The 27,900-nt window shown below is 37.2% G+C and overlaps 1 protein-coding gene across 1 annotated transcript in view; it reads left to right on the forward strand.

The window, feature by feature from the left end:
* The window catches only part of EXOC4 (exocyst complex component 4), a 668,442-nt gene that overhangs the window by 270,734 nt on the left and 369,808 nt on the right, over nt 1–27,900 (forward strand). The window contains exon 10 of the mRNA XM_037513395.2: nt 23,316–23,412. Within this exon, the coding sequence (XP_037369292.2) occupies nt 23,316–23,412 (97 nt within the window). The remainder of the gene's footprint in view (nt 1–23,315; nt 23,413–27,900) is intronic.

Below are 27,900 nucleotides of genomic sequence, written 5' to 3' on the forward strand. Positions count from 1 at the left end.
CAAAATTAACAAAGGGTCTAGGGTTTCTGATGTGACTCCAGAGCTAGAATGGGAATGTTTCCTAAAGTCTAATTCAGCTGTGATTGAATTTCAGACAAAACAAGGCCGCCATGATGAGAAGGGAGAGAAGCCCATCTAAAAGAGATTATGGGGGAGCAGGTTGAGGAATATGAGATGGCTGGGGGAAATCTAAGGAATCAAATATCTTGGCTTCAGCTGGCCTTGCTCCTGGACAGGTGTGTTCTGTGCCCGGCCATGAGCACCCCGGATAGCAGCACACTCGGGAAATCCATGCTGTTAGGAATCATGGCATTTTACTCATCAGGAAGAAATGGAAAACAAACTCTTCTCTTGTCTTTGTGAAAACTAGTATGTGTGAGTGCACTGGGTACAGTCAGAAGTGTGGGAGGGTGAGAGAATTCACCAGAGCCAGAGCAGGGAATAGAACAGACAGACTGATGAAATACACTGCTGAGGGGAGCAGCAGGCACGGCAGGAGTGGTCTTTTGGGCCATGTGGGACCCTCTCTGGTGGCCGGGGATCGAACCGGCACTGTGGAGACTGCAGGCAGCTTCGCAGCCCAGTGTTCAACCGCTACGCCACCAGGGGAGGCCCTAATTTTCTCTTATTTTAATGTCTATTGAAATAAATGTCATATGCTGTAATAGCCACCATTTTACCTTGTCAATTTCAGAGACTTTTGATATGTCCACGGAGTTATGCAACTATCACCACTAATTCCAGATATTTTCATCACCTCCAAAAGAAGCCCCTCTTTTAGCTGTCTCTACCATTCTCCCCCCAGCCCATGGGAACCCTAATCTCTTTTCAATTTCTATAGATTAATTTTACCATTGTGGACATTAGTGTAAGTGAAAGTAAGTGGCATTTTGTGTCAAGTTTCTATCCTTTAGCATAATGTTTTTGGTTCATCCCCAGTATAACATGAATCCATATTTTATTCCTTCTTACTGAGATAAGGAAGATTATTGCAGGAGGACACACAGGATGAGAGGTGGTCAGTATTTGTTTTTGGAATTCTGATGATGGAGTCGTGCCTATTGGAATCCCAATGAAGAGAGAGTCGTGAATTGAACATGGATGTCTGGAACTCAGGAGAGAGGTGTGACTAGACAGAGACAAATTCAGGCATCATCAGCATAGGGGTGATTGGCATCTCACAAGCAGAGAAAGGGATGAGGAGGTGAGCCCTGGATACTTGAATGATAAAAGGTCAGGAAGATGAGGAATAAGAGAGAAAATGAGAAGGTCTGATTAGTGAGAAAAAGAACAAAAAGAAAATTATGGTTTAGGTAACTAAGTAGGGAAAGTATTTCAAGAAGGGAATGGCTAGTTGTGCTAGATGCAATAAGAAAGATTGGGATTGAGCACTATTTCTTCACTAAGACCATTTTAAGAGAGTAACTTCCACACCTCACTACAAGAATGAAGGTGAGGGTCCCCAAACAGTATATATTCCTAGCAATTCCCAGGGCCTGTAACCCCCATTGCTGTCACTGGCTCTCTTCTGCCATTTTTTCCTTCTCATCCTGCCCTTTATCTTACTCATGTCAGTGACCACCATGAACCCAGAGGCCCCTAGTTATCAGCGTTCAGGCCCTTCATCTGCAGTACTGTTTTCTACATCTCCCCTCCTCCTCTGCCTCACGTCTGAACTAATTCATCTCCTCCTTGCAACCCCCTTCTACCATGAGTATTTTTATTGACTGGTCTTTTAACCTCCTTCCTAGAACAACTCATACTAAAACCTACCTCACTGTTGAGAACCTGCTTCTTTGTGGCTGTTGTAGGGGGCCCCTTCCTGTCCTGTGCAGAGATGTGATATAGCAAGTGTTTCCCTTGCCTCTTCCAGGGGACCATTTTCTGTCTCTTCCTTAAAAACTCCTGTACCCTCAGATCATTCCATCTGTTAATAGTTCCTAGTTGTAGTTATTTACAGGCCCTGGAATCGTTCCATCTTTTTTGTAGCCATAGATGGTACAGTATGTATTTGCTGATAATACTTTGCTTTCTCGTTTGGGCAAGATCTGTATGATAGCCAGGATTCAGTGTTTTTTACAATAGCAAGGACAGTATTTCGAGGCATGGGTAAATATGGAAGATGACAAATATATTAGTCAAGCTATTACTGTACTGACCTGCTCTTTAAGAAAATGTATGCATTCCCAGTGGTTTATATAGTGGAAAAGAGAACTTAATGCCTGTGTCAGACATGCTGATAAAATGATAAAGTGTAGAAAAATCGAGACTTAACCTTTGGTGCAGCCAGCAAAAGTAAAGGCACATTGCCGTTTTCGGAGGCAGATGGAATGTGAACAACTAATAAATCAGGTTTTGAAACATTGAAGAACAACTTACTTCTATGCATATGGTGTTGGATCTTAGACAAGCTACTACTGGGAGTAAAAAATAGATTAAGCAGCATCGAAGGACATTGTACCTAAGCATCATCTGCATAACAATATCTAAATACATTTCATGGCATCAAGCTCAGAGATTTCATATATAAATAATTATAGTGTGCCAGGAGGAGCCTTGAAGATCTCTGTGGACTTGTACATGAAAGGATTCTGAGTAAAATTGTATTACCACAAGCCATTCTGTGATCATTCTAGTATTTCCTTCTCTATTGTGCTTTAAGAGGATCAGAAGACTATAATTGCTTTATAGACTTCTGATAAAGAAGTACTAACAGAAGAAATGCAAATTATCACAATAGCCAATTTGTATCTGTGCTTGTGAACCTGTTCACTTGAAACATATGCTTATATGGTCAGCTCTTTTGTTCACAGCATGCTTATAAAATGGGCCATTGTATAAAAATACATACAACTTAAGTATAAATATAGATTTTAGAAAAGCCAACAAGCATGTCTCTGACGTTTGAATTTGATATTTGCCAAGTGAAGATGTCAGAGAAAATAGCAAACAAAAATTGATTCCATTAAGTAATTTTAAGTCATCCACTATTGACTTTTTTTTTAAGTGATAAATGGTGTAAGAAAATTCTGAGTTTTTAGAGAAATGTGTTTTTACTAGCATTTACTACTTGAAGATGTTCAATGTTTCATAGCAGAATTTTCCAGGGCATTTATTTGAGCCTAGATCTTGGATTTTTAGTCTAATCTGAGTTTGGGACTTGTGTGTGTGTGTGTGTGTGTGTGTGTGTGTGTGTTTTCTTTATTTTGTTTTGTTTTTGTTTTTGTTTTTTACGTGGATGAATGGAGAACAGGGAATAGACATTCACTTTTCCTTGGGGAAAACAAGCCAGGGGGATGAGTCTAGTGACTGGCTCCTTTTACATGCCCCAAAGATAATGCAGTTAACAGTTTGCTTGATTACTTCCTTCATTGGAGTTTGTGGTCATTCTTTCTGTCTTCCTCCAGTGGTTTTAACAGTGTTTGTCTTCCACTGAGTACTGTGCCAGATTATTAGACATTACACATGAAATGCTTTTTGTTTTTTTTCTTTTCTGGAGGAATTCTAGCATTGGACTCCTTGTGGAAGTCTGGCGTTTGAATCCTATTGCCATGGTTAGGTCAGGTAACTACTCTGAACCTCAATTTCTTTATCTTTAAAATAGGACAGCAGACTATACCTCCCAAGCTGTTGGGAATTCTAGATGACTCATTATGTAAAAGTACTCAGAATGATCTTGTGATTTTATAGAATTATTTGTGAATTGGAAAGTATTATCGATAGTTTTGGCCTGAGGCTTTTAATTTTGTTCCTTCAGTTGTTAATAATAATCAATATGTTTGTCGTATCCAGACATGCTGAAATAGGACTTAGGAGGGTTTTCATTAAAGATTCAAATCACTTGTTATCTGTGTAAAATATAGCTAATGTATATTTGGTAGCTTTATGTTTTGGGAGATTTTCAAATATAAAAATTGGGGAATTGTACATACGTATATATATGCATAATTTCATATCTACACTTGTATATCATATACTTATTTACATACATATAAAATAACATACTCATCATTCAGTAGTTACCAAGATTTTACCTTTTTTTAATCTCTTACATTATTTTCCTTTTTCACTCTTTGCTGAATATTTTAAGGCAGTTACCAGAATTATGTTATTTTACTCCTTTATGCCTGAAGATGCATTTTAAAATACTGAGGATAATTCGTTAGACATCCACTATTCTGACAATTACTTAATATTGACCTGAGTCCCATGGAAATGTTGGGACTTCTAAATACACAGTTGTCTTCAATATCTTAGGATTCACTGCTTAAAATGAGGTAGTAGAAGTGAGATTTTTATTATATGGAATTCAACATAAAAATGTAGAACTTCTTCGTACTCATTTATGTAGAGAGTATGTCCATATTTGAATTGAACTTATTGTTCAAGGTTTTGATTCAGGTACTTACACCAAGTGGTTTTTTTGACTTTTATCAATTTAGCATAGTCAAAGTGTATGTATGTCTTGTCTACAATGCATTGGAAGCTACTGAATAATTTTCTGTCCTTGTTAATTCATAAAAGGTTGGTAGCAGTCACTCTGCCCTCCCATTACTGAGTGATAAGCATAGGGAATACATGAAAGTCCACTAAGGAGATATATTAACATACGAATATTTTTCCATAGACTGTAGCTCTTATATTTAGAAACATACACACACAATTTATATGTGTAAATCAAAATTATAGCAAAAGGGGGAAATCTCTATTTAAAGGAAAGCTACCACTACCTCACATGTGTTCTTTATGGGAGGAGGTGGGGCACTGCTGGTAAAGTTATGTAATAATCACGAGATTAGTTTCAGGCTCATTGGTGAGCTTAGACTGTCAAACACTGACTCTCAGGAGCTGAACATCTTCCAAGTATGGATTCAGTAGCTTAATTTTGGTAGATTGAAATTGGCCATGATGGGAGTATTTGGTCTGAGAGTAGCACAGAAATCAACAGAGGGAATAAATCAGGGTATCCGCCTTCCTCAGAGATCTGGGTACTAAACATTTACCAATAATACCAGTGGTAATAGTCTGTGAAAAACTTTCTACCTTTAATGTGAGAGATCCAAGTGCGGTTTCATTGGTTTGTACTATTAGCCTTGAAAAAAATAATTCACATTGATTTGCAATTATTTGTTCTTTAATTTATGCAGCATTCCTTTTTATTCTTGATATGGTAGGTCATAACCAGATATGAGATATGTTATAAGTTTAATTCCATTTTTATGATCCTATGTGAGTGTGACTGAATATATTGGTGAATTCTTCAGGGACGTTGACTACTGCAGAATCTTTCATGATGGTTTTTGATTTAGTAGTATTTATGGTTTAATCCTACGACATTTTTATGAAATCCCAGCGTCTCACTGTTGCAATTGATTCTTTCCAATCATCACTTTAAATCCCTCTTACGGTACCATGACAATACTGTCTCTAGGACCACAGGATGCAATTTTAACTACTTTTTCATTATGTAGCACTTCACATATCTGAAGACAACAATCATATTCCTCTTCTCTCTAACCTAAACATTTTCAATTATTTTCTACCCATTTTTAAATACCCAAGATTGAAACTATGACTTGTAGGCACTTTTTTCTGAAGATTTGATTCTGGCAGCTACTTCATAGTATGGATTAGCAAAACACACAATTGTTTTCATGTTATACCTGTCATTTATACTGTGCATTACAGAATTTTATAAAGAACTTCATGCACTTAGTTTATTTGTTCCTTATAATGAACCCTTAAAGGCAAGGAAGGTGGTATTATACTGTTTACAGCTAAGTAAGTAGAAGTTGGAAAACTTTAAATGTTTTGATGAAACACTGACACATTGAGGAAGTAGTAGATTGGAGTTTGACTCCAGATCTTTCTGAAGTCCCGAAACTCTACTAACTTTATTATATCTGTGGTCTCTGACCTTGCGGCTATGTATTCCCTGGAATTATTTGTAAATTTTGTCTTCATGTATTTGTGCTTTTTTCTGAAGAGAGGATCCATAGTTTAGAGCAAATTCTGAAAGATTTCTGTGACCTCATCAAGGTGAAGAATCATGACATGTTGCCTCCTTTTCGGAAGGATTATTCATCAGGAAATTAGAGGTAGAATGTTCAGTAAAAAGATTAGGCTCTATTACTTACCTTCTAAAGATACAACTGGCAGATAAGTGATTCTTATCATAGAGCAGAGATGCCTTTCTTTAGATTGAGGCTGTATTATATGAATATATAATAAAAATAGTTTTTAGCTCCAACCAGCTCTCTGTCATACACATGATATTAATTTTATATTCTCATTTTATTTTCCATTCTTTCAAACATTTAAAATTTAGAAAGTTGTTAGTTTTGTATAGAATATGAGAAGAAATTTTGAAAAAGAATAAATCTGGTTGATGGAACTTATCTTATTACTTTATTGTTGCACCTCATTAAATAATATTGAATTTATGTCACAGCTTAATGTGTGCTATCAATTTTCTTGGGTTATTTTGAATGAGGCTGAATATTTCATTTATGTAATATGCTTAAAAGTGTTCTAGGACTCTTAGATGTTAGCTTTAAGTTGAAGGGAGCTTGGTTTGAAATGCTCAGAAGGCTAGCATGGGTATAAATGTGGGAACATTTGTTGTTCTAGAAATGACAACATGCAGGATTTCCAGATAGTTGATAACCATATATATATTTTTTGTTTTTGATAAGAGTGAGGAAGTAAGTAGTGTGGCTTGTAGTTTGAGAGTGAAGATTGATAAAATTGTTATAGTCAGTGAGGCAATAAATTCAGGGAAATGTAGTTGACTTGCAGGATTGTATCAAAAGACCCATTTTAGTTAGCCAGTAGGCCCTGTTTGGAGTCTCTTTACCAAAGTGGTTTGTGGAAACATGGTGGAGTTCAGTAATTGGGCGTACCAATGATTGGCTTTACCAGGTTGATATAGTGAAAGGACAGAGAGAACAGTGCTGGTAATGGCAACAATGTTCCTAGCATTATGCACCATGAGACAGAGCATAGTGGGAGATGACCCCAGAAAATTAAAGGGATGAGTTGTAAAGTCTTTAGGTCATTGTGAGGAGTTTGACTTTTATTCTAAATGAGAAAGGAATAATTTGGGGGCATTCCAAAGAAAGGACTAACTAGATTTGATTTGTATCTTATTAGACACTCTGGCTTATATATTGAGAACTCCTTGAAAGGGCTTTGAGAGACCAGGAATCAGGAGACCAGTGGTGGTAGGTTGGAAAAGTTTTAGCAGTGAGGCTGTTGAGAAGTACTGGGATTTGTGATGTTTTGAAAGCTGAACTGAGGGGATTTGATGATTGCTTGAATGAGAGGCATGAGCAAAATTGAAAGAATGATGATGACTCCAAGGTTTTAGACACGAAAAGTTGACGTTGTTCCTACTACTTCCAGGACCTTCCAGTACCTGTCCTTGGATGGTCCTCAGAAAGTACTTGTTGAATATATTTGAATTTGATCTGCCTCCTATCTTTTTGTTATCTTTTCTTCATTCTCTACTGCTGGAGTGCAGCTTGATTTTTGAGATTAAAAAAAAAAAAAAAAAGGCTTACACTGAAGCTGTGTCTATGGCCCATTAATTTTTAGGCCTAAGTTGCTTTGTTTATTATCTTCAGAGCTTTTTGTTAGTAACCTCTGCCCATGTCTGCCTCCTCCTGAGCCAAATTGGCAAGTCATTCTTTTGTGCATTTTATGTTAATAAAAGCCTTGTCTATACTTCAGACTTCTAAAAAGCAACTTTTTAAAAAAGCAGATTCACCAATCTTTAGAGAAATACAAAGGAAATAGACTTTTCCAGGAAGAGGTTGTAGCAATAATTTTATCTGATGTATTTAGAAAATGCTGATAAGTAGTTCCTTTGTTATCTGAGTGAGTCACTAGTTTTGATCAGCCAAATGGAGTATTTATTGAATACCAATATTAGGAGTTTTGCATTGTGTGTTATCTTGGCCAATTTGTTTTCTTGTATTTTTAATATCAGGCTACTTTGTAGAGGAACAATGCTCTATTTTCTCTGCTGAACAACTGTAGCTTCACATGTCTTCCTAGCCTCTTATGTAAGTTGCTGTCTTTGCTTTTTAAAATTTTTCTATATTTTATAACGACAGTATTGTCTCTGATTCTTGGCGTATTTTTTTATATACCCTAGTATTACTATGAACTTCTTGAAGTCATGAACTGTGTCTAATAGTTATATTTACATCGCCACCAACCTACTCGGAGGCCCAAATATACTGAGATACTGATTGTAAATTGAATTCAATGAAACGTTTTGTTTTCCTGTGAAATATCTTTCCTTCAGAACTGCTTCTTTGAAAACCATTTACTACACTTATTTGTTTAAATTTCTGATATTTTTGGAGTTGAATAATTGAGAAAGATTTCAGATTAAAATTGCACAGACATGTCATGAATTTTGTCCACTTTATTTCTCTGCATTGGGGAATTCTTATGATAATCAAGGCAGGATCTAAGCTGCTACCCATAAAAGAGAGCATAAGATAATCATAATTAGATGGCATAAAAATGCCAGCCCAAAATGATACTAATTATTTTTTCCTGAAGCATAACTAATATCCCATAGCAAATATATAGTTCATTCTGATTTAAAATCCTATTAGAAGCCTTGCATATGATATCTCAATGATTATAATAACTGGCATAAATTTCCCCATGATAAGGTGCTACTGTATTATGATGTTATGTACGGTTAGAGAATGTAAATAAAACCAATGGGTGAAATATAATGTAAAGGAAATTTTGTAATCTAGAACATAAAAGTTGAGAGATGGAAGAGTTCCTCAAAAGTACATTATCTGGTTCATTCTCTTTATTATATATTTTTAAAGATTTTTTTTTTTTGCATATAAGAACTGGTGTGTAGGTCAGAGGTGTAGGGGGTGAGAGGATTCACCAGAGGATTCAACAGAGCAGAATAGGTGGATCTACTGAAATACACTGCTGAGGGGAGCAGAGGGTGAGACATTTGGGTTAGCTCCCTGGTCAGGGATCGAACTCATGCCACAGTGGCTGGCAATAGCTTGATAGTACTGAGACTTTAACCCCTGCGCCACCAGGGAGGCCCCATTCTCTTTATTTTATTGGTAAGTAATAGAAGCCTTAGATAGGTTAAATACCTTGCTTAAATCCATGTAACTTGATATTAGAGTTAGAGAATGCCATTCTCTTAATTTTTGTTTTATCTATCATAAAATTGCATTTTATTTAGTCATAATTCACTATATCAAGTTGTCTGATAGTATTTAAGATGGGCTATATTCTACTTTTATTATTTCTGTTAGTTGAAATGATTATCTTAGGTTGATTATGAGAACAGAGTAAAAACAAACGTGAGTAATAGGTATGTCTGAATAGAATCCAAAGATACTTGCATTGGAATAACTGGATTCTGTGTGCAAGTTGTTTGTAGACTCTTCTGTAAAGAGTAGATTGTGTGTGAACTTATTCTAGCAGTAGGAGTGGTACCTTTGATCCTCCTATGAAAAAATGAAAAATGTTGGATAAACACTTTAAAATGTGTTAATTGCTTTGAACTGGCAAGAAAGAATTAGCAGAAAGTAGAAGGAGGAGGAGGAGAGAGTGGGATGAAAAGTAGGAGCTGGGAGGAGGGGAGGGGGGAAGAGGGAGCAATAGCAAAGAAAGTGCCAGCAAAACCAGTTTCCACCCTAAAGCTATTTGTCAAACCCAAGTGAACTTGTAAGGCTTGGGAGAACAAGAACAAAAGCCAGAATCTACCTAGCCTGGGGAGCCGAAGTAGTAAATTTCAAACTCCACATGGATTATGTGGATCATCTAGAAATAATATCCCTTTGCTATAATCCCCCATCTTCTATGAGGGACTGAAAGAAAATTGGTTACCCTGGCACAGACTGAAGGAGGAAAAACCCCAAACATATATCCTGTGGTTGGTCTGAGAAATTTCAGAAGGATAATTGAGTTAAAAATGGATTCCAGGTTGATAGTTCTGTTATGTGGACAAGCAAAAACTATTGATAATGCTTTCTGTTGGAACCTTCCTACAAACTAGTATCTGAATTGATATGGATAAATTTGTAATGAGTGTGTGCTCATAAACATGCACATGTATGCACGCGTGTGTGTGCATCTGTGTACACACACACGGTATATGACATATATAGACAAATCCAGAAACAAATTGGTTTCAGCTGAGATGACAGGCACAATCAGATCAACAAAGACTTCCATTTTGAGACATTTAATACAAGCTTATCTCACAATATTATTTTGATCAATAACCTTTTGCTCTAATGGCTCTTCCCATTTGTATCTTTTCTTGTCTTGTTATAGGGCCTACATTTTTTTTTAAAGATTTATTTATTTTATTTATACAAGCACTGGGTACAGTCAGAAGTGCGGGGGCGGGGGGTGAGAGAATTCACCAGAGCCAGAGCGGGGAACGGAACAGGCAAAAGGACCGAAGTACACCACTGAGGGGAGCAGCGGGCGCGGCAGGAGAGGTCTGCATGCCATGTGGGACCCTCGCCGGTGGCCGGGGTTCGAACTGGTGCTGCAGAGGCTGTGGGCAGCTTTGCAGCCCAGCGCTCAACTGCTGCGCCACCGGGAGAGCCCTAGGGCCTACATGTTTTCAATGACTGTGTCATTTTCCAGTTCTATATGTGTGTATGTTTATAGTCAGTTTCCTGTTTTGCATTTTAAATGATGTTTTTTATCATTAATATACTGTTCTGTGATGAACTTATTGTTGCCACGTCTAAAATTAATGTTTTTTTTTTTTTTTTTTGACGATGGGAGGAAATTCCTAGAATTGGAATTTTGAGATCAGGTAGTATGTAAAATAGTAACATTTAGCGTATGTGCTAAAAACAATCCTGACGGATCAAATCGAAAATAAAAACTTTGAGGATAAGTGTGCCAGATAAATATTAAGTATATATCATCGATATAATTCACAACTCTGTTTTGGTGGATGACTGACATTAAAATGGAGTAAGACTATTTTTTTTAATGTTTCTAATGTATTTTTTATTTTATATGAAATCAAGACTTTAAATATAGAATTTTTTTTAAATGGTCATTATTTCAATTGTAGAAGAATAAGAGGCCCATGTTTCTTCTTCTTTTTTTTTAACCAATATCGTACTACTTTGATGTAAAAAGTTTACATTGACAACTACAAGGGATGGTCAGTCTGAATTGACTGTAAAACAGTGGTTTTTATCAATTGTTTACTGAACAAAGAGTGTGCATCCTCTTCCTTTGTTCTGTCTAGCAACAGGAAAAAAAAAAAAATTCCCTTGCCAGTTGTGACTCTGAGAGTTGATCATGTTGGTTCATGTTTAGGTGACTTGGAAGGCTACTTTAATTGTGATAATATTGCAAAAGTGGTCACCTAGTGTGCCTGGAAAGTTGACTGTTGCTGATTAAACCTAAACAGTAACTATGGGTTTCTTGGTAAAGTTATTTAAAGCCACCTGGGCCTCAGGAATCCAGATGCTTCCAATGAGCCATGAAATAATGCTGTTTCTGTTTTGATGCTGACATTGATTTTCTTTGTCAGTAAGCTAAATGCTACCATGTTTTGCAACTTGTATTTTGACTCTGAATTTGTATTTGAAGAGAGCCCTTTATCTCTCCTACTTTTCACAGTTATGTTGGGTTACTATACTTTGTGCCTGTCACATCAATCCCTTCAAAATTCTTCCTTTCCACCTTTTGGGAATAAGATTAAAGTACATCTCTCAGTGCAAAAGACAATGATGGGATTTAACAATATAATTTCTTCTATATGAACTGGTATTTAATCATTTCAAGTGGTCTGGGATCCATTGTAAACCATTTCACAGGCAAAATAAAATTGATGGCCTCAAATCTGGTTTCAGCGTGATGCTTATCTGCATCATGTATCTCCCACTCAGCTGGCAAGCCTTCATCAGGAGATTTCTGAGTAGTCAAACATGCCTTTTAGGTTGGCACTGAGATGGGCTCATCTGATTATAAAACTTCACCATGTGCTGTCATCCTTCATATCATTTGCTTTATTTTAACAAGAACTACTGACCTGGCTTGTGCAATCTGAAACCTGAGTGAGGAGTGAAATCACACTGCCTGTTTGCATCATGGTGATGAACCAGTACAGACATTTAATTGAAACAGTCCTTACATTGACAGATTCCCAGTAGTGTCAGATCCACTCTAACACCCCTTCTTACATCAAATACTTTCTCAGTGATTCTTCAGAACAAACAGGGTGATCCCTATAGGAGTCAGAAGGGACATCTGGAGCTGATGGGAAAGTTGTGGAAAACAAAACAGTGCTTCCTGTGTGAGCTTCCCACCATACACCCCCCCCCAAACACACACGCATGCACACAGAGATCTTTTTTTATTAATTCTGTTTTCTTTTTTTAAAAAGATTTATTTTTTTTTTAATACAAAAGCTGGGTATAGCCCAGAGGCGTGGGAGGGTGAGAGCATTCACCAGAGACAGAGCGGGGAGCAGAACAGTCAGACGACCAAAATAAACTGCCGAGGGGAGCAGCGGACGTGACAGGAGAGGTCTGCCACGCCATGTGGGAATCTCCCTGGCCTGCTGGCAATCGAACCCATGCTGTGGAGGCTGTGGACAGCTTCACAGTGCTGCACTCACCTGCTGCACTACGGGGGAGGCCCCTAATTCTATTTTCTTATTGAGGTAACATTGGTTATGATTTAGGGGTATAGGTTCATGCCTTTTCAGATATATGTTTTCATATCAAGCCCATCACCAAAGTCCCAGTAATCTACCACAGTCCATTGGGGTCCCCCCAACCTTTGCTCCGTATCCCCCACCCTACTTTTTTTGGCAGTTTTAGTTATGTAGTCAGATTTCTAGAGTCTGTTTGCTTGTTCCTTTGCCCCCCCGCCCCCCATTATTTTCCTCTTGTGTGAAAGCATCCTGTATTTGTCTTTTTCCTCCTTTGTTTAGTATGCTTCCCTCCAATATCATTCATGTTGTCAAAAATGGCAAGATTTTATTTTGTTGAAAAGATGGTTGAAATGTCTTCCATGTCATACATGTACCATATCGTCTTAATCCCCTCATCTGCCCTTGGGCACTTAGGTTGTTTCCATAACTTAACTGTTGTAAATAGTGTTCTGATGAATATAGAAGAGAGAGAGAGAGAGAGAGAGAGAGAGAGAGAGAGAGAGAGAGTGTGTGTGTGTGTATACCTCCATCCCTTCAAGTAAGTAGTTTAGTATTCTTTGGATAGAGACCTGGGAGTGGAATGGCTGGATCCAATGGTAGATCTATGTTAATACTGCTTTCTGCAGAGTTTGGGTGGTCTACATTCCTACCAACAGTGTATGAGGGCTCCTTTTTCTACACACCTTCTCCATCACTAGTTTTTTCTTGTCTTTTTCATAGGGGCTGTTCTCATGGGTGTGAGGTTTTATCTCACTGAAGTTTGGATTTGCCCTTCCCTGATAAGAAATGAGCATTTTCTTTTCATATGCCTTTTGATCAACTGTTTGTCATTTTGGAAAAGTGTCTGTGTAGCTCTCCGGCTTGTTTTGTGCTTGGGTTATTTGTTTTCTTGTTGATGAGTTGTATGTGTTCTTTGTAGATGTTGGTTATTACACAGATGTTGTATATATTGTAAATGTTGTATGTGTGGTGCACAAATATTTTCTCCCCTTTGGTAGAGAATGTTTTAATTTTAATTATGCTTTTGCTATGCAGAGCTTTTTAGTATAATCACATTTTTTTATTATGTTTCTCTTGCCAGTAGGTCAAATTCCCAAAGACATCAATGAAGTCGATATTTCCTGCACATAATCTTGCCTCCAAGTCTTTGATCCTTTTTGAGTTAATTTTTGTATATGGTGTGAGACCATTGTCTAGTGTCATTCTTTCGCATGTGACTGTACAGTTTTTTCCAATACCATCGTTGAAGAGACTTTCTCCATTTTATACTGTTGGCTCCTATTTTACAAATTGACTGTCCGTGTGTGGGTTTATTTCTAGGATCTCTGTTCTTTTCTATTGATCTCATACAGATCTTCTTTTAAACAATTAGTTATCTAAAAGAAAAAGTCAGCAGTGGTGAGCTTTAGGTTGTGGCTTTTTGGGAACACAATCCATCAATTCTTCAAATGACCCAACATTTCAAATTGTAGGTATGTGCTGAAGAGAACTGGAAACATAGGCCCACTTGTATATGGGTATTGACAGTAGCATTTTTTTCATTATAGCCCCCAAAGTGAAAATACCCAGACGATTAGCAGCTGATAAATAGATAAGTAAATGTGATACACATATACTGGGGGTATTATTTGTCCCTATAAAAAGTGAAGTACCAATATATACTACAATGTGGGTGAACTTTGATATCATTATGCTAAGTGAAAGAAACCAGATGCAGGATGAGTAGGGTGTAGGATGCTTTAGGTTACACACTTGAGACTCTGCAAACTAGAGATACCTTACAAACCACTAAAATGTATTTAATAGATTTGAGATAATTAAAACTAGGGAATCAGTTAATAATTGGAGAAGAATCAATGCAATCTCCTTCTGTAGCCTTAAAATAAAGTGAACTGGAGGATAATGTCACTAACATTAGAATGTTCCTCAAAGATGGTCAATTAAAGTTCCCTGTGCCTTATTGATCAACCATTTAAAAAATATACATGCAGTGACTGTGGAGCCTTTCTTATAATTGGCTCATATCTTACATTTTGCTTTTCATAGAGCATGCCATTTCAGACTCCATTATAGAAACATTCAGTACTGTTACTAATGGAACTGCCTTTGACTTAAGTTCATGGAAGAGCTCCAGATGAACTCATTTTATGGATTGCTCAGAAAAAGCTGTTATTAACCTTAAATATTTTTTTTGCCTCATTTTTCTTTGTTCCTCATCTTCTCATTCTACAAAACCTCTTGTAATTTATTGTTAGGAAGGTAATTAAGAAGCTCATTTTGTTGTTTTTAAACCATGAGCTCACCCCCAAATAATTATAAAATTTCCTTTTTATTTAGGAATTAGAATGTATTTTTTAAACTACAAAATATGATTATTCTTTATAAGTAATATGGTTTTTACATCAGAAATCTAGGGGAGGTTGTCTTACTTGAAGCAAAACTCAAATGAATCATTTGTTTCCTACCAGTCGGCACTCATCAAAATTTCCAACAGCTATGACTGCATATACATGTACAGTGCTTTTCTTTATGCCTCAAAATGTGTATTATTTGTCCTTCTTACAATAACCATCATTTGGCAAAAAGTACAGTTTCTCTTTCTCTGAATTGTGCTGTCTACCTGCCAGTGACTCTCAGGAGTACCAAAAGGAACTCCCTTTTTCGTCTGGCCTTAGATCCTTGGAATATCTTTCTTTCATTTTGTAGTCTAATCCCATAGCAAACTTTGCTGTTGCTTAATTCTTATCATGCAAAACATCAAACTTACTGCCCATCCTTATACCCAGTAACATTTTGAATCATGGGAGAGCTATTTGTGCTTGTGACAAATTAGATAGAATGGAATTTTAAGTATGAATCCCTTTAAATACAACCTACCATTTATTTCACATCTCTTACCCTGACCCCTCTCATCCATGCTGTTTGACTTTAGAGAGACACCCAAGTGTCAGCATCCTCCATTTTCCTCCAGCTCTTCCAAATTTTTGTTATGAAGCATTTAATCCATCCATGGTTAATTGTGCCCCCCCCCAATACCCCCAAACAGAACCATCATCTCTAACAAACCCTCATTTTCCTATCACATTCCATCTGGTAAATCCCTAACTCTGCCTCTCAAAGTATCTCTTGTCCACTCTTATTTCTGATCTAGAATATTCCATAGTCAATATAGTTGCCATAAATTCAGCTATTTCACTTCCTCTGGGCCCTCAGCAGTATAAAAAGATTTCCAAAGAATCCTTTATCAATGCTTTTTTCTTCTGTTTCTTTTAAAGACCAGTCCATCACCACTCAACTCAAGCCTCTAGCCCTGTATGGAAATTAAGCATGTATTTACTCTGTTTTCAGGAAGCTGAAGCTAAATCTTAGTTTTTTTCGTGCCATTCCTAAGCTACCCATTTTGTGCAATACATTTTCAGACATTTTTCTCATTCTTTGTATGTGTATTCATATATTCATTCAACAAATGTTTAGGAATGCTTAAGCATAAGCGAAACAGTCTTGCACAAAATAGTGTTATGGAGTACACACTGGATAAGAGCTGAGTCCCAAAGAGGGATCCTTGGAGAGGCTTGTCATCTGGATTTTCTGTCCAGGTCCAGTAGCAATTTTCCTTTGAATGATAGATCATTTCTAAACCTGATTTGCTTGATTTGACTCATAGTAAGTCATTTGAGGTTAAGAATCAATGTTTTTCTTTCATTTCTTCTTACTTTAGCACTGAACCCCAAATTCATACCTAGACCCTTGCTGGGTGGTGGCAGCAGCAGCATTGATTCACAATGAGAATCTGTGCTTTAAGAACAGACACTTGCTAAAGAATTTCATCTAAAAGAACATCTCTGGAGAGGTGACAGCTGTGAATTCAGGGAACTCTTAGACTACTTGGCTGATTCTTAGAGGCAGTTAAAGGCCCTATTTGCTGGGGCAATCAGGAATTTCATGTTTACTAGAATGTATGCAGTTTTATAATCCTTAGATTGTGTTTATGAAGCATAAGATTTGCTATAAAAAATGCACCTTCATTGTGTTTCTTTTCTGTGTGTAAAGGCCAATTTCAAACCCAGAATCCATTTGAAAAGTCAGATGGGCCTGCTGCTGTGTGTGGCTTGACACAAGAAACCTTCAAATTCAGTGTTTTTTTTTTAAGATTTATTTATTTATTCATTCATTTATTTATTCATTTATTTATTCATTCATTCATTTATTTATGCAAGAACTGGGGTATAGGCCAGATGTGCGGGAGGGTGAAAGGATTCACCAGAGACAGAGCAGGGAACAGAACAGGCAGACCGATGAAATACACTGCTGAGGTGAGCAGCGGACGAGACAAGAGAGGTCTGCCATGCCATGTGGGACCCTTGCCGGCCGACCGGGATTGAACCTGCGCTGCAGAGGCTGTGGACAGCTTCACAGCACAGTGCTCAACTGTCTGCGCCACCAGGGGAGGCCCTCACTGTTGTTTTTATCTTAGCCCTTGGCCCAAAGCATTGATAATATTAACATCTATGATTTCAGATTCATTATTTTTAATTTAAAAATTAGGAATAAAGACTAATTTCATGCTGAAAGTGTTATTAGCAGTTTTCTAAACCTTTCATCACAATAATACTTCTCTCAAAACAAGGCTGGCATGTTTTAATTGGTCTCTGATATTGACTAGTATAGCATTGCCTAAAGCGAAAAGAAAAACACACTTTTGAATTTGAACCATGTGTTTTTTAGTTTGTGTTCCAGTGGTATGTGTATATTAAGTTAGGCCCTTGACTGCTTGGTCATTCTAAGGGGAAAGGTAGCAGACCATTTATCTGTACCGTATTAGCTGTCACACAGAGAATGCCTTGAAATATGTTACCTCACTTAACCATCAACACAAATCTTTAGAAATGATTATTGCAGTTGGTACTTTATAGATGGAAAGCTGAGGCTCAGGGAATTTATTTTTTATCACACTTATACTAATATGTAGCAGACCTGGGTTCTGACACACTTAAAAAAATTTTTTTTTGAGATGGCATTGGTATACAACACTATATATTATTTAGAAGTATTGGACCACCCCCTTCAGGTGATGTTGCCACAACACACCCACTATCAAGACACCCAGAGTCCTCCACCATAGCCCATTGTGCTCCCTCCGCACTTTGCTCTCTCCCATCTCTTCCTTCATCAGGTCAATAGTCAAATTTCTAGGGTTGGTTTTATCGGCTTAACCTTTGTTTTTTTCTCCATACTCCACGTAGAAGTGACACCTTGTGGCATCTCTCTTTGTCCTGCTGTTCTATCCCCTCCAGATCCATCACACATTTTTTTTTTTTCATTTCCCTTTGTACCATGGTCCTGTCAGTGAGAACCCTCACTTCCATTCATTTTGGAGGCTTTGGTTTTCTATTTCTGACTTACAGAAATAGAAATTCTGTACATCAAATTCTAGTTGGGCAGAATAAAGGAATAATAAATGTTGGAGCTGATTTACTTGTATGTAAATGAATCCCAGAAGAAGGGACTAGCCTCAGAGCACTAAGGTGCTGTCATACAGGGGCCATTGGGTGGCTTTGGTGCCTCATGACCTTCAGTCACCTGAAGGGAGACTGTTAAGTCATTATCCGCATTGTTAAATGCAGGAAATATGATTAGGACGTTTGCCCCTCCCTTCTGCACAATAAATATTCTGCTTGTAATACTATTGTCAGTTCCCCTTCCTTTTTGGCCATCCATCAAGTCAACATTTTCACTCGTACCTATCACCTGGCCTCTGACAGCCTCGATTAGACAGTAAGTGTAATGAGCGAAGGGGGAGGAAGATGCAGGCCCTTTCACTGCTCTTCTCAGGACTGAACATCATATTCCTTAAGAATGTTCATGACAGCAGCTCCCATGTTACATGATTATGGCAAGGTATGTGAAGAGAGATGATCTTTCTTTCTCACCCAGAAAATTGAAATGGTCAAATAAATCTCAGAGGAAAGAGTCTCAAATAGTGCAGCCATTGGCCTGGCTCTTGCTTTTGATCTGAAAGCTTTATTTTCAAGAATATTTTCACTGGGTTGGGATTGTTAGTTGGCAATTGAGTAAGCTAGACTTGGGCTTGTAGTCTGTAGAGAGGAAATCACACAGAATGCAGTAGATGGCACTTGGCAGTAGCACTGGAAGAATATACGAAATTCCTGTAGGTGGAATTGTGGTTGGGGGTTGACATTGGGAAGACAGTCTTTGCCTAAACCTTACTTTTCTTTTAGTTTAACCCTACTGTGTGAATCAGTAATTTTCTCTTTCTCTGGCTTGCGGGGACTTAGAACAAATGAAACTATTTAGTTTCTAGCCCAAATACATTGTCATTGTTATGCCTTCTTGATTTTTGCAGCAAGTCATCCCCTCACTGACATTTCTAACAGCCTCTATACCTAATTTTTGACATTATATGTTATCTTTTGTTGTATATGTTCCCTACATGATTGTTAATGAATGAATATTTGCTAAACATATCTCCTAGCTATAAGGCTTTGGGGATACAGAGAGAATTGCTTACATTTGTTAGGTGTTTGACAGCTTACAAAGGAGTTACACGCATACTTTCTCATCTAGCTCTGTTGGCATTCTACTAAAATTGGTTTCTTCATTCAGCCCCCAAATCTCTATTTTTTTAAAAGATTTATTTATTTATTTATTTATTTATTTATTTATTTATTTATTTATTTATTTGTTGATGCAAGAACCGGGGTACAGGCCAGATGCACGGGAGGGTGAGAGGATTCACCAGAGACAGAGTGGGGAACAGAACAGGCAGACTGATGAAATACACTGCTGAGGGGAGCAGCGGGTGAGACAGGAGAGGTCTGCCACGTCATGTGGGACCCTCGCGGGCCGACTGGGATCGAACCGGCGCTGCAGAGGCTGCAGACAGCTTCACAGCGTGGTGCTCAACTGCCTGTGCCACCAGGGGAGGCCCCCCCCCCCGAATGTCTATTTTTATAACTATTTTCCAGAAAGATACATTTTAGGTAGGAAAAGGTATCATAGGCATTAGAAAGCATTCCAGTAATACAGGAGATCTAAGCTAGAGCTTTATGGGTTATACTCAGTCACTGTTAATGGGATTGTGAACAGAGGGAGGGACCTTTGATAGTTTAGGACTATTCTCTGGGCCTGAAGAGGGGGAGGAGGGGAGAGCCCTCTCCAGATGGCAACCTGTTATAGGTATGCCTAGGTATGCTGGCAGGGATACATACAACATATTCTGTGTGCAGGAAGGTACTAGTTTGACCAGAACTTGGTTAGTGCAGGAAGGTACTAGTTTGACCAGAATGTGGTTAGTGCTTAATTACTGACTACCTGATATCATAGAACTTCATAGTTTTTAGAAAGCATTGGAGATCATATCATCCAGTTCATATTTGTCCTTAAAAAATAGGCTCTTTTGAATAAACTAATGTATTCTTCATGACTATATGTTATTTATGAAGTACAGAATGAAACCTAGTTTGTTCTACACACACACACACACACACACACACACACGCGTGCGCGCCTGACTTGATTTTATGATCTTAGAAAGAGAAGTGTTGATGGGTCTCCCCGGTGGTGCAGCGGTTGAGCGCGGGGTTGCGAAGCTGCCCGCAGCCTCTGCAGCTCTGGTTCGTTCCCCAGCCGCCAGGCGAGGGTCCCACATGGCGCGCAGACCTCTCCTGCCGCCGGCTGCTCCCCTCAGAAGTGTGTTTCGTCCATCCGCCTGTTATGTTCCCCTCTCTGGCTCTGGTGAATTCTCTCTCCCATGCTTCTGACTGTACCCAGTGCTTGTATAAATAAAAATAAATAAATCTTTAAAAAAGAGAAGTGTTGAATAAGAAGGTACATTTTTTCCTGTTTTTATTTGTATATAATCATATCAGTATTGTTACTTTTTGAGGAAGATCTTTATTAAGGGGATAGTTTTTGTGGTAGTCTTGATGGTCTCCTTTTAACTCAGCCAAAGCACTAATATCTAATGCAAATACGTAGTGAAACAAGTGGATTCTTTTTTTTCCAATGAGAAAAGCAGCTCATGATTTCTAATCAGGAACCATACATCTTATTGTATTTCTGTTTTTCTTAAGAAAAAACATATCCTGTTTAGTTGTTAGGAACAACCGATCCAAATGGGATTTGTCTAGACTTTGGTGCCTCTGGGAAGTCTTGATGATGCTTGGTATGGATTTCTGAAATTTCACATGTTTCTATCAGTCGATCTCCAAGATACCTCAGAGACCATTTAGATAATAAATCAGGTGAGATTTAGTTTTGTTTGGTTTTATGCAAAGAATTATAATTAGAAAAAATGTTTAGAAAGAAAGAAATGAGATTGTAAGTGGAGATTGCTTGGACTTGAGAAAGTCCATTACATGGCATTTATCTTAGCTGTCAGTCTTCTGTAGCTCTTAAGAGATAACATAAGATCGATGGAAGGTGAAATACTCCTTTTACATTGATTGGGCCTCCCCGGTGGCGCAGCGGTTGAGCGCTGGGTTGCGAAGCTGCTCGCGGCCTCTGTGGCGCCGGTTCGATCCCCGGCTGCTCCCCGGCCACTGGAGGAGGGTCCCACATGGCGCGCAGACCTCTCCTGCCGCCCGCTGCTCCCCTCAGCAGTGTACTTCGGTCCTTCTGCCTGCTCTGCTCCCCGCTCTGGCTCTGGTGAATTCTCTCACCCTCCCGCGCTTCTGACTGTGCCCAGTGCATGTATAAACAAAACAAACAAACAAATAAATAAATAAATGAAAAACATGCCTCTATAAAAAAAAAAAAATAAATAAATAAATACATTGATATAAGCTATACTGAAGGGTGTCACCTAGTTTCAGAGTCAAATGAGTTTACTAACTGACCATCCATATTAGACAGACTTACCCCATGTGTGGGAGGTGCTGAACAACTCCATCCTCTGACGAGGCAGATCTTTCTCTATTGCTAACCTGAGCATTGCTTATTACCTACAGGCATTCTGGTTTCTAAAGTGAAATAAGGGAGTTGTTGAACTGTGAATACCCAGCCTTTTCTACTCAGTTTTACCAAAGGCATTACTTTACTGCCCTCGGAGTAGGTAAAGGTTGGAGAGAGGCCAAGGATTACATTGATTTTCATGAGGCATTAGAGGGGACATTTTCCCCAGTATCCCAAGATACACATTTTTTCGTGTTCTAAACTGTGACATTAGTATGTATCTTAAATAAGTGGCATCTTAAGACTATCCACTGAAGATAGTCACTAGTTGTTGTGACCTCTGTATGTGTGAGCTGAGTCCCCACACCATGTCTTCAGTATTTTAATGACTGAACCACTTGCAGGTCATTTGGAGAAAATATGAGTCTTGGTTGGTGTACACATACCTGTTCTTTAACCTTCTGAAAGCATCAAGAACATAAACTTTGCAGATGGACTATGGTAGTGGGAGAGCTACAGGGACTACACCTGAGGGGAAAAATAAAATACTGTACAAAAATGAACAATGATATAAAAAATAAATAAATTGAACAAAAAACAAACTTTGTAGGTTGATATCAGCAACTTGGAATAAAATACTGGATGCACTACTTTAAGAAATTCACTTGGCGGTACCATGTAGAAAAGAATTTCGACAACTCGATTATTCAGAAGAGGTCTCTGAATATTACATGGCTTTCAGGATACCTTAATTAATTTATTATCCTTATATTTCCTTCTTAAATATGTATGAGATTTTTTTTTTACGGTAAACATCTATTTTTTTTTTAAAGATTTATTTATTTGTTTATTTATACAAGCACTGGGTACAGTCAGAAGCACAGGAGGGTGAGAGAATTCACCAGAGTGGGGAACAGAACAAGCAGACTGATAAAATACACTGCTGAGGGGAGCAGCGGGCACAACAGGAGAGGTCTGTCGTGCCACGTGGGACCCTCGCTCGGCAGCTGGGGTCAAACCAGCACTGCAGAGGCTGCGGGCAGCTTTGCAGCCCAGCTCTCAACTACTGCGCCACCAGGGGAGGCCCTAAACATCTATTTTCAAAGCCTTAAATAAAACTTTAAAATGTATGTCTAAATTATATACCCTAGATCTAAATATTTAAAATATAAGGGACTTTTCAGGAAGAGAGATATATCCTAAGTAATAAGAAAGCATTGTGTATTTCAATTAGCCATACTTGTTTTTAAGAGTTAAGATAATTATCTCACAATTAGTAGTTTTAGGTTTGATGAAGTATGGTTAGAGTTATATGGGTCTCAGTGGTTTCAACAAAGTCCATGGCAAACTTAAATGGCATTCCATCCTTCCCCTGAAAGTTTCAGGTGTAATGCTGACTAAGGGAGATGCTGTGATTAGAGGTCAAAATTTTATATCCTCATAGCATTACACCCTTGCACTGTTTTAAATAAACTGTTTATTCCTACTGTGCTTCCATGTTCTCTCTCCAGAGTGAAAATACTAATTCATAATTTATCTAACGAGGAAGTCTGGATCATGTCTTTTAAGATAATTTTATGGATTTCCAAGGCAATTGTTTTTAAATATGGTCTTCTTTGTCACAGTACAACTCTACATTAGCCTTGGTTTATTTCTTTGTAAAAGTTCTAATATGCTCTATCTCTTTTTTTCTTTTTCCTGAAAGGGGGTCCTGATGACAACTTAATTGAAGGTGGAGGGACAAAATTTGTCTGCAAACCTGGAGCCAGGAATATTACCGTCATATTCCATCCATTACTAAGGCAAGTCAGATTCTATGATGTCCTTTCTTATGATCAATAGTTTCATTATTTATGCTGATGTGCCGAATGCCAATAGGTCAGTCAGCATGGAATTGAGTCTTAAAAAACATAGTTCCATTTTCTGCTCCTCTGTTTGCATGTTTTCTGTAGCTGTTTTTGTGCCACACTTACAAGAGTTGAATATTTGCAGCAGAACCCATGTGACCCATAAAGCCTAACTATTTATTAACAGGCCCTTTACAAGGAAAAAATTGCGGGCCCATGATCTGACTCCCTAATTTACAGTAATGAGTCAGATTCCTTTGAGAATTGGCAGGTTTCTGAACAAATCTGATCTGCAAAAACTGAAAGACATTGTAACAGATATATGGTTTCATGCATTGAAGTTTAACTTGATGGTGACTGGAATGAACTCTGTTGTAGCATACAGTTTTGATTGTATGATTGTAGGGAAAGAAGAATTTATGATTGCATTTTAAAAACTTCTAAGCCTTCATTGCCTTTAAAAACCTTAATTACATTTTAGGGGAAGAAAGGAAAGGGAAGTGTTGTTCCAAGGATAGGAAATATCATTTTTGTAAGTTGAAATATTTCTGAGATCCACTGTACAACAATCCATATCATAACATTACTGTACTGCACATGTAAAAAAGGTTCAGATGGTAACTTTCATGTTAATTGACCACAATTAAAATGGTACTTTTTGGACACAGATAACCAGTATACTGTTAATTGCATGTTTTCTCTGTAATGAACCAGCATGTATTTTTGTATTTTTGATATATTTTCATATAATCGGCCAGAAATTCTTAGGTTCATGAAGAGTTAGGTACCTCAGGTCATCACATTAACTCTCTCAGATAAACTGAAATATGCAGGCTCTTGGAATAACAGTTAAACAAATTCTACTAACTTGGTCAGAGATAATACTGTATGTGCGTTTCCAAAGCATAAGCAGTTATTACTGGAATTTTCCTCCCTTCTTATTAACCAAGACTTACTAAATTGCTATCATTAGAACTAGTTCATTTCAAATCTCTTATTTAGGTAATTAGTTTTTTAAATCGTACTACATACAATTACTCTTTTAAATTTAAATTACTGAATTAGTTTTAAATGCGAAAGCAAATATATATGTATGTGTATATTTATGTTTGTATATACATATATGTAAACAAAACCCTGACTATCACACAAAAATAAGAGGCCTTTAAAGAACCCTTATTTAAAGAAGTCTTTAAAAATGTGTTTTCACAAACATTTGCAGCAGGTAGTTTCATGGAATTAAGAAATACAGGCCATTTCTCTAACTGATTTTATATATATATATACATATATATATATATGTATATATATATGTAAATGACAACATATGGAATTTTTAGATTAAACTGCAGTGGTCATATATATATCAGCTGACATTGGTAATTAGTTTAGCATTCTCTTCTCCAATTACAATTGATTTCTACTTAGTTAGTGTTGCTAATTGTTAAGAAAATGAGAAAAAACCTTAATCAATATAGGCATCTTCTACCTACGTTTAATACCATCATTTACTGCTAAGTTAGACTGTGGCTTGGATAAATGGAATCCTTATGGTTACATTTGTCCTGTGTATAGAAGAATCCCTTTAGAAGATTTTTTTGGCAGTGTTGTCGATGACCACTTTCAATAAATTTTTCCCATAAACTTTTGTTTCTTTTTAAACACAAAGTTAGAAGACTGGAAAAAATAGACTTATTTCACATGTAATCAAATGCATTTCTGATAAAATACTGGTGGAGGTTAGTGTTTTATAATTCTTGACAATTATTTTTCGTATTTATGTTGATTTAATAGAGACTTGGCAGCATTTCTGCTAGTTTTACGCACTTGTTTGGTCTCTACTTTGATTTGGAATTTTAATACATTATTGGTTAGAGCTGGATAAGTTTTGTTACATGATATAAATAGTTTATCATTTTGTATAATGGAAGTCACAAGAATATTGATTGCATGGTCTGTGACTTAATTCCTTGTTAATAAGCAGGTGATGATCACAGATTTAATTTAGCCCTTGATTTAAATTATAGTCTTAGTTGAGAACTCAGTGTGTTTTTAAACTTTAAAGGACTAAGATCTTTCCAATTGTTGTTTACATTTTTTCAATTCAGCATTTGCTGAGTATTAGATTTATTATTCTAAAATTCAGAAGTTTAATTCTGTATTGAGAAGACTGCATTATCATACGAGTATTTTATTTTTATTATAATCATTTAAAAGTTTTATACTTAGCAAGTATTTGTTGAGCACTTACAATGTTTTTCTTCCCTAAGCTATATTTGGACTCTTATGTAGAAATAATCCCTCTTAATTTTATGGGAGTGTTTGAATAATGTATGTGCATGTTTGTTTTACATCCTGTGCAATGCCCACTGTTTTCGTTTCCCATTTAATTCACAGTGAATGTGATTTAGCATTTTAGTATTTAAAAACCAATATAGCATAGTGGGAGGGGCAGTAAAGGAGGATAGAAATGGGGTGGGGGGAAACACAGGATTTGAAACAAAAACCACAAATATCTGGGTTCAAATCTAGATTATTTATATTACCTCACTATTCCCCACCAATTATTTTTTGGCGTCTGATTCTATGTCAGGTCCTGGGGAACAAATAAACAAAACAATAGCAAATCCTTGCTTGTAGGTACTCACTTGGTAACAGAATGAGCTACAAAAAAATTTAAAGCCAGAAAGTCACTATATTGGGGAACACATCTAAGAGACATGTACATCAGTGGGACCTCTGCTACTCTGTATGTAAATCGGTACAGCCTGCCCTGAAACCAGTCTCATGTTACTAAGCACATACATACCTTGTAACCCTCTAGTTCCTCTCCCCTCATGCTTCTGTTTGTATAGGTGACTCAGTATCTCCCCACTCCATTTTCCAAACTTTTTCTAATTGATTATAATTATTATTTATAACGTAAATCATATTCAGGAAGGAACTTGTCACCAGTTGGCTTTTATCACAAGCCAACATGTAATTAAACATCATGGCATTGCTTTCGTATACTTTCTCTTAGTAAACTCAGTTACTTTCACTGGAAGAAAGAAACTCTTTCAAGTAGATGGATCCATTATTTTCCTCTGCTACTCTTCCCCTGTGTCTGGCACAGCTTGTGCTCTTCCTGAATCTTTGGATATGGCTTTCCTACGCTTCATTTAACATGTTCTTTCCTTAACTTTTATCCAGCTGGCAGTACATTCTTCACAGCCTAAAGTTTTTCTATATGGAAAACTCTGACCCATCCTTCTAGGAACAACACACAGCTTTTTCCCTGATGCTGTTTCTGTATAGTCTCAGCAATGGTTTATATTGTCCTACCATAAATTTATTCTGCATGATCCTCAGATCTGGTCACCTTTCAAACTCATAACACCTTATATAAAGGAGTTATGGAATCTAGATTTCTGAGAACTAGTCTTTTCACCAGGAACCCTCTCAGGGTGTGGGAGGCAGGAATCCCCACTTCCAGTATGTTTTCTACCCATGAACTCTGCTGCTTTCCTGGCTTGTTCATTTCATACTTTCTAAAAACTTGTCTTATAGAAGCTTAAGAAATGTGAGATATGCATTACCTTGCTTGTTTTATTATTACCCCAAAACTTGTTGTTTTCTGCAATTAAATTGTTAATGGCATTGTTTGATAACAAGAAGTCATCTAATCGGATTTTCTCTCTGTGGGGCTCAATAAACAAAACCATTGAAATAAGTAAGAAATAAGTGGTTTCTAACCATGTCTAGATAGAATCTGAAATATTTCCAGCAAAATATAGACCTTGAAAATGATATGACTGATGCCTTTTTATCTTCCACTAATGTCTTGTTCTTAAAGTTTCTCTGGAAATCTTCAGGACAAGTGATGGTTTTACTCGGATAAATGGAATTTATCTTTTTTGCCCTTGATTTCAGGGAGCAGAAGAAAGATATGTTAATGCTGAAGTTTGGTGAATTTCCCTTCTTTGGTCTAGGTCTGACATACATTTCAACTTGTTTTTTTTTAGAAAATTTATTATTTTTGAATAATTGTGCCATGGTAATTATTAACCATGATTTAAATATAAGTCTTCACCAATGAAATATATTTTATTGAGTTATCACTAAAGTTTGACACAGAGTAATATTTTCATTATAATTAATATATAATGTAGTCATTTTAGGAAGTTTGAATTATTTTGTGGCTCCTATTTATGGATTTAGGGGAGGGGACTGAGAATTTATTTTTCACATTCTTCCATTTACTTCTCATTACTATTCTTTATTCTCTAAAAGCCTGAAAAGAGATCATATGTTTTGCCTTACATTTGTTAGGGCATTTCCTTCCCAGAACAAACAATGGGTCAGACAACGGTTATTCCTTTAAAAATGAAATGCTTGTCACATCCAACTGTATTATTCAGAAAACACTTGAATGCTTATTTATTTGTTGTCAGTCAGACAAAT

The sequence above is a fragment of the Talpa occidentalis genome, unplaced genomic scaffold (genome assembly GCF_014898055.3).
Source record: "Talpa occidentalis isolate TD23 unplaced genomic scaffold, MPIMG_talOcc4v2.1, whole genome shotgun sequence".
NCBI lineage: Eukaryota > Metazoa > Chordata > Mammalia > Eulipotyphla > Talpidae > Talpa > Talpa occidentalis.